The 8,442-nt window shown below is 34.4% G+C and overlaps 1 protein-coding gene across 2 annotated transcripts; it reads right to left on the minus strand.

Annotated features, from left to right (window-relative positions):
* Window positions 1-1,707: 1,707 nt before the first annotated feature.
* Window positions 1,708-5,677, minus strand: LOC120143780. Of its 2 annotated transcripts, none has more exons than XM_039158014.1 (4): window positions 5,083-5,677; window positions 4,066-4,497; window positions 3,615-3,918; window positions 1,708-2,234 (listed from the first exon to the last, which is right to left on the minus strand). In XM_039158014.1, exons 2-4 carry the CDS (start codon window positions 4,174-4,176, stop codon window positions 2,092-2,094), a joined length of 558 nt encoding a protein of 185 aa, XP_039013945.1. In that variant the 5' UTR covers window positions 4,177-4,497; window positions 5,083-5,677; the 3' UTR covers window positions 1,708-2,091. The 2 variants fall into 2 exon arrangements, with proteins under 2 accessions (XP_039013945.1, XP_039013946.1); XM_039158015.1 differs by lacking the exon at window positions 5,083-5,677 and adding an exon at window positions 4,582-4,655.
* Between the last annotated feature and the right edge of the window lie 2,765 nt (window positions 5,678-8,442).

An 8,442-nucleotide genomic window follows, 5' to 3' on the forward strand; every position in this document is an offset into this window, starting at 1 on the left:
CCTTTTTCCTCTATTTATGATGTAAGTTACGGATTCTGTTACAGCTATCGAATGTGTCGGATGTATGAATGCGTCCGACACAGGTAATGTTAATTTTTCTTTAATTTCATATATTTTTAGGGTAATTATAAGGTCATACCCTCGCGTCCATGTCAATTACGCAAATATTTGAATTTGTAGAACTAGTAGAGAATGTTTCTATGTATTTTTTTTCATATGCAGAAAGGGTTATATATACACAACTAATATAGCTAAACTAGGTAACATAACAGTTACATTTAATGAAATATATACTAGCCTAGAAATTAGGCTAATAATCAGTAACACTCCTCCTCAAATTGGTTCATAGATATTAATCATGCCCAACTTGTTATATAGATAATTGATTCGGATTCCATTGAGAGCATTTGTGAAGATATCTCCTAGTTGTTCTCTGGTCTTTACATATCTAGTAGTAATTAAACCTTGTTGTATCTTTTCACGATTGAAATGACAATCAATAACAATATATTTCGTTCGTTCCTGGAATACAGGATTGGAAGCAATATGAATAGCAGTTTGATTATCACACCAAAGTTTTGTTGGTACTGAAACTTTAATTCCTACTTCATTAAGGAGCTGATATACTCATATGATTTCACATACGGATTTGGCCATTGTTCTATATTCAGCTGCAGCACTAGATCGCGAGACCACATTTTGTTTATTACTCTTCCATGAAACCAAGCTTCAACAGATGACAAAGGAAGAGACGGGGTAGGATTCGCAGTGTCGGAGCCAATAACATTGAATGTAGAACCATCGGCTAAAGTAAAAGGAGTGATAAAATGGGATTTAAAATGAAAAAGAAGACTGAGGTTACCTGTCATTAGGCTGTTGCACCAGAATTAATGACCCATTTCGATGAGGTGAAAACAAGCCATGTATTGGGTTTACCTGACTCAACAAAGACGAGATGAAGGAACTTGGCATACTCATCCGCAGATATTGTAACAACTGTTGAAGAAGCTTATATATTCTTTTTATCAGCCATAAGTGCAAGATAACACACAACCCACAACAAATGCAAAACCAGAAACCAAACAGTACTTAAAAAAAAGAAGGCGACACCCAATCCAAAACCAAAAAACAGAGGCACAAGTCAGCGGCAGGGGTGGTCGAAAACGAGCGGAGAAGATGGAAGAAGAAATCGACATCGGAAAGGATCAGCTATGCGCCCTCACAAGCCGGCGTGTGAAGAAACAGCAGAACCTTGTGGTGGCACGTGAGCTTCACGCGCAGGGATTGTGGCGGTCGAAATTGCCATATCGGCCAATCGATGCGCGGTGAACCTCCTAGTGCTGGCGGTGTCGAGAGATTGACCTCCAAAAGCCACTGGTGAAAAACGACCAAAAATACTCCTTTCTTTCGATACCCAAACAACCCAAAAAAATTCAAACACTTAATGTTTTAACACATCCGATACCATGTAGAACTAGTAGAGAATATGTTTCTATGTATTTTATTCATATGTAGAAAGAGTTATATAAACACAACTAATATAATTAAACTAGTAACATAATATTTACATTTAATGGAATATATACTAGTCTAGAAATTAGCCTAATAATATGTAACAAAATCGAACACTTATAAAAAAAATAGTTGGAATACCGTAACTTTTCGATTCTGAGATGTGATTACTGCTTTACAATTGCACTAATGTGGTAAATGTAAAGTTCCCTTTCTAATAAGAATTAAAAATCTGTATCGTTAGGCATACAATGAAATAAATAAATGAAGGACACTAAACGTAGAGAAATTTGCCTGACTTCCAAATGTCGCATCATGCAAAACTTCCAAAAACCTTCCGGCAAATAACCTCATCACAGTCAGTTTCGTTCTCTCTACGTCATCCATTTATTCCCAACAAATTACCAGATGCAGCAGCCGGCTAGTAATTTTTGCAGCGACAGGGAAACCGTGAGCTAGCCAACGACTTGACGATGCCTTGAACCAAGAAAACAATCAATCACCTATAAAGCTGAAAACTCACTTGGAATTGAAGGATATAATCCATGGAAAAACTGATATGCTTGATTGGAGATTTTACTAGGCGGGGCTGAAGACGACTGTTTGTCCAAGCAGGAAAGTAACCAAAGTAAGTTCAATGAAAAAGATTGTGTTGATGAGTCCCCGATCAACTGTCCATCCAAATATAGTAATGCCCCCTGGGTTGGCTTGCAAGTACATCACTGCATGACACAGAACATTAAACCCCATAAGCATTAATTAACTAACTAAATTGATATAGGTGCTCAAAATGTTATACAGGAGCTTGACAATCTTGTTGTAGTTCAAGTTCTTAGAAACACAGCCTTGATACAAAGTCACTTGGGGACCTTGCACTCATTAAAGATGATGTTCAGCGGCAGTGGAACGTCCAAGTACAACATGTTTACCGGGAAGGAAACATGGTTGCAGATTGAATGGGCATCATTAGCTGCAAGTTGTATCGTTGAATGCACTAGTTACTATAATCCTCCCTTGACTTTCTCAAGCTGTTTGAGGATGATATAAAGGGGGAGGGGAACTCCCAACTTGTTAGGAGTCCTCTCTTTATTTTACCCAAAAAAAAATCATACCTTTAAGCCAAACACATACATTCATCTGGTCAGACTTGAAAATTAAAAGTCATCTGGTCAGACTTGAAAATTAAAAGTCTGACCTGACTTTTTTTGGGGGATGATATAACGGTTTGATCTTTTTTTGGGGGGGGTAAAATAATGGAAACAAAAGACTTTATGGTTGAAATACTGGGTTTTTTACTGTGCCTGGTGTTCAATATAACTAATCTAGTTCTCATTGCAAAACTGGTACCTGCTTGCAAACTAATTACCACCAGCCCACTTCAAGTAACCATATCGAAATACTATAAACTATAGATACAAAGCTAGTACAAATCCAGTTACTAGGTCAAAAATGACGTTACTCAGATTTGAGTGTGAACGTATGGCATGTATTTGACATGGTATGTTCATTTTGTTTCAACATTTTTCCATGTAACTGAAGGTTCCATGGAGTGTCAGATCCATATGCACATGTCCGTTTACGTGTTAGACACGGGAGTCAAATATGGATGGTTTCAAGAATAATGTAGAGTCGGAAGAACATATATAAAAAGGATAAATGAAGAATATCCATTGTCCTTAAATGGAAATCAGAAGAAAAAAAATCACAAATTTGATATAAACCAACCATCTTCTACACATTAATAATGGCTTATGTATTGGAGTTACATCAGCAACTGAACATATCTTGGATTCAGATATGATTGGTGGACATGGTATGTGTTTGACACAAGTACGCTCAGTTTTTTTCCAAGATTTCCATATACTTGGAAGGTCTTTGGAGGTTCATATCCCACACCCATGGTTGGTTATGCATCATACACAAGTGCCAGACATACTTCATGAAAAATGAAAGATGAAGCAACGTAGAGTGCATCTGCTATGTGTTTTATGCTCAGTTTACTATGGTATTAGTGCAAGGTTCACATTGTTGCTTCATGATGTCCTAAATCTTCATAAGAGAAATAAACAGAGAAGGCAACAGACACAAGATAAATTGCGTACCAAATGCTTGTCTTCTGTGATATGAAGACATATAAGAAGCCAACTGTGTAGTTGTAGGGATGGCGATGAAATCCACAGAATCCAGATCACTTTCAGAAAAGGTCATATGTAGTGAGTTCGATTGATTTAGGACTTCCATGTTTCCTGCACTGTTAGAACATCTAAGGGATGCATCGTTCGAAGAACATGTAGCCAGTGCATGCCATCTACATGCTAATGATGCAATTCCTTGAGCTCTATGAGAAATTCTTGTGGCTGCATGCAAGCAAAGAATAATCCCAACCACCTGAACAATCGAGGAGATCTAGAAAAAGGCAAGAAAAAGAACAGACAACAACAATTAAAACTCAAAAGTATTAAATGGTTAAACTCTGAAGAAACTATGCCAGGAGGATTGATTAAGCTTACGGATGAACGATCAAACTATACAGAAATAAGTATCACAACTTACTGCAAAATCCCCACCATTTATGAAGTTAACCGTTCCACCATATACTGTTGTCTGGAGAAGAGTCACAAATTGGCTAACCGAGACAACCAAGAACTGTAAAAGAAGAAACATCCGGAACCTATGGCTTATCTTGGAGGGATGATACCGTAGTCGAATGTGCTCCTCAATAAATACCACAACATCAGATTCTCTTTCCAAGAGCTTTGTATAATCATCAAAGTGAATAACTTGCAAGTTGCAGAGTAAATGAAACAAGATGCTGGTGGATAGACTAATCGTACAAACATAAGTCCAGGACAAAATCCAAGCAACCAAAATAGCAACAGATAACCACCATGAATCACGTTGCACGTATAAACTTCAAATGATCTCACGCACCATCTTCAAAATAAAGCAAGGAAGCAACCACCATACCATCAGGCGCATAGAAGCCTATACAAAGGTATTAATCCAAATCAAGAAACAGAACTAAACAAAGGAAAATATTCAAATGCATCTTAGTTTAATTTTTATTACCAAAATTGCTAGTGCCAAAACTATTAGAAGATTCATACTGTGTTGTTATGACTCTTTATTATGATTGGCATACCCTTCTTCCACAAATTCCTGGATATATGTATATATATATAGGAATGGGACCTTCCGAGAACCCTCCAAGTACATGTTAGAAAAAACTGAACACACTGGTATCGAGCACATGTTAGAATTTAGTCCCTCGATTTTTTTTTTAAAAAAATTTAGTTTGGTCCCTTCAAAATATTTAAAATTCTCATTAAGTTTTAATTTCTTGGTACCAAGTCTATAAAACAAGCAACAGTCAAAACAGGAGATCATTTCCAAGCTAGGATTAATCATAAGCTTTCTATTTTCGTATCCGTGATTGACTGGTTGATCCAACGACATGAATCCATAATATAAAAGATCAAAACATTGAATGCGTTAATCCTGATTACGCGCTGGTAAATCAAAACTAATCAATTTTAACACAAAAGTTTTAAAGAAACGGGGAAACTTTACCGAAATCTGCTTAACATAAAGGTCGGAAAATCGAGCCATTTGACCGCCGTATCGATCAACGAACAAAAACCTCCGAAGACCGTACTTTCTGAGATTAAACGAAATACAAAACAAGGAAACGGCCGCCATACAAGCCTGAGAAGCCACAACTTCCAACCCGAAATCCCTAATCTGGTACGTCTCACAACCGTCGCACTTGGAAGGTTCCAGCGCCAAAACAGGGACCAAAACCCCTACGACCGTGAACGCCGCCCAAGACAAGGAGAGACTCAGCAAAGAAGATTGATTGAAGCCAAGGAAAGTCAAAAACCTCTCCAAATTTTCCAACGAATTATCGAGATTGTTACTTGTTCGGATCTCTTGTTGCTGATGGCCTCGAACGGCGACGCTTTGAATGTTTGGACTGAGCAAAGGGATTCGGGCGGGAGGTGGTTGCTCTTCATCTAATCCTACATGAGAATCACCCATTGAACAAAAATGGAAACTTTTTTCCCGGGAAATTCCAATCTTTTTGGTTTCAATGAATCGAATATCTAAAAATCAGGAATTTATTTCGATTGTTCAAAAAATCGTGGAGAAAGTGAAGGTTGGTGAAGATTGTAAACTGTGTCAGAGGTCATCCCTTGATGACTGATTTTTTAAATTTACGGTGCGGGAGGTAATTAATTATGGAGTGAAGTCGTTCTTATTGACCTTTTAAACGGTAAGCAGCAGTAGTATTTTTTTTATTTAATCGATTAATTTTAAATTTAATCGGTTAATAGTTAATATTTTTTTAAAATTTAATTATTAGTTAATTCGGTTTAAAATAAGTTAATTAATCAAAATAATTGAATTAATCAAAAATTTTAAATATTTAATATATTATATATATTATTTATATATTAATAATTTTAGAAATATTTAAATTTCGGTTTTGTTTGAACTAATCGACCAAATCAAATGAATTAACCAACCGATTAACTGAACTTTATTCAGTTTAATTAATTATTTTTGAAAAATTTTAAGTTCAATTAACGGTTAAAATAACAATTTTTAATTTAATAAAATTTTTAATTTAAGTTCAATCAACCGTCGGACCTGTTGAACACCCCTAGTAAGCAGTTTGTTGGCCGTTGACTCAATGATATTGCTCTGATTAAGAAAGGCCGATTAGGGTGTGATTATGATTGATATCTTTATGAAGACTTTTTTTTTTTTTTGCTAATAAGCATGACGTTAGTTGCCTGAGAGTGGGACCATAACTTGACTAGCTTTGAATTTATACGGTTTTCTACGTTTAGTTCACGGAATGTAAGACTACCAGCGGGAATAAAAGATTATCAGAGAATAGGATTATTGTGAATGTTGTATTTTGTGTTTGGTTGATTTAACTAGAATGTAAGATTATCATGTTTGGTTAAAGGAATAAAAGATTATTAGAATGTATATTTAACCAAATTGTCCTTATTATATATTTGTATAATATTACAAGTTGGAAAATATTTATATTTTTTTAAAAAAATTAAATTCATAAAATTTATAATTTTTTACAAAATTAAAAATATAAAAAAAATTAATGAAATGATAAAATTTTATTTTAATCCCTGAACTTTATATAAAGTTTTAATTATAGACTTTTTTTTGTAAATCTAAAATAGTTTATGGATAAATTTATAATTTAACCTTCATAGAATTTTTATTATTCAATGACAGAAGAATGATATTTTTTAAAGAAAAAAAATTAAAGACATTTTAGTCTAAAACGCCGGTAATGTTACAATATCTAAGGGAAAGGAGGTAATGACATTCTCGGTAAGATATCCCAAAAAATCTACTATTAGTAATAAAACATTACCGGGAATGACATTTCCAGCCAAACCAAACGGAGGAATGTGGATTCCATTCCCGAAGAATCTCACATTCCCCCATCCAAACGGCCCCTAAATACCGATTCTTATGTCATATAGATATATTAAAATATTTTGTTATTAATATTTATATTATAACATTTTGTACAAATTTATGGTTTCAATAATTAAAAGATGATTATTATTTTTAGAAGTCTTGAATTCAAGTAATATTAATTATAGAATATTTTAATATTTATTATTAAATAGTTAAAAGTTTTTAATACAAATATTGTCACTTATAATTATTTAAATTAATAAAAGAAATGCATAACATCTTTATATATATATATATATATTAAATATTGACTCAAATTCAAAATAAAAATTAAATTATGTTTTTGTAATTTTTGTGATTAAAAATTATTTGATGAATATATTTATTTAAATAAAAATTGTATAAAATAAAAATTATTAATAACCAATTATTTAACTCTATAAATAATGAAAAGAATTATTTTAAAGAGATACATTCATTTTGTAATCTCTGAATTTGGGATTTGTGTTGTAGGGATGAATTTTGTAGGTATATTAAGAGAGTGGTTTAGAATACACATGATGTTGATATAAATATCAAATTTTGGGAGACATGAAATATTATGTATTTGTATCCGGTGATCTTTATTTTTAGAGAAAATCGCCTCAGTGACCAAAAAAAAGTTATAATATACGATTTTAACCAACTTTTTTTGGATTTGCCAAAATGACCAACAAAATCGCAACGCGAAATAAAAATCGCAACGCGATCCCCAGAATCGCAAATCAGTTTCCAAAATCGCAACGCGATTCTTGAAAATCGCGATGCGATAGTACAAATTCGCATTGCGATTTTCAATAATCGCAACGCGAATATGAAAATCGCAACGCGAACACATAAATCGCAACGCGTATCCGTAAATCGCAACGTGTATCCGTAAAATCGCAACGCGTATGGGTAAATCGCAATGCGTATCCGTATATCGCAACGCGTATCCGTAAATCGCAACGATAATACATAAAATCGCAACGCGTATCCGTAAATCGCAACGTGTATCCGTAAATCGCAACGCGTATCCGTAAATCGCAATGCGTATCCGTAAATCGCAACGCGTATCCGTAAATCGCAACGATAATCCGTAAATCGCAACGCGTATCCGTAAATCGCAACGATAATCCGTAAATCGCAACGAGAATCTGTAAATCGCAACGATAATCCGTAAATCGCAACGAGAATCTGTAAATCACAACACTGAAATTTTGGGTATATAACACTGAAATCATAAACTAAATCCCTAAATCGCAACTCATTCCATCTCCATCTATCACTCTCTCCGGCGACATCCGTTCCTATATCCAACGACATCCTTCCCAATCCGGCAACAGGTTTTAGTTTCGCAGCTCGTCTGTTTAGTAAATTAATTTACAACCATGAAATCATCTGATCATGTTTGGATAGATTTGTGTTTTGGAGGGTCATGGGATAATGTTCATG

This window comes from Hibiscus syriacus, unplaced genomic scaffold, assembly GCF_006381635.1.
Source record: "Hibiscus syriacus cultivar Baekdansim isolate YM2019G1 unplaced genomic scaffold, ASM638163v2 tig00110864_pilon, whole genome shotgun sequence".
NCBI classification, from domain to species: Eukaryota; Viridiplantae; Streptophyta; class Magnoliopsida; order Malvales; family Malvaceae; genus Hibiscus; species Hibiscus syriacus.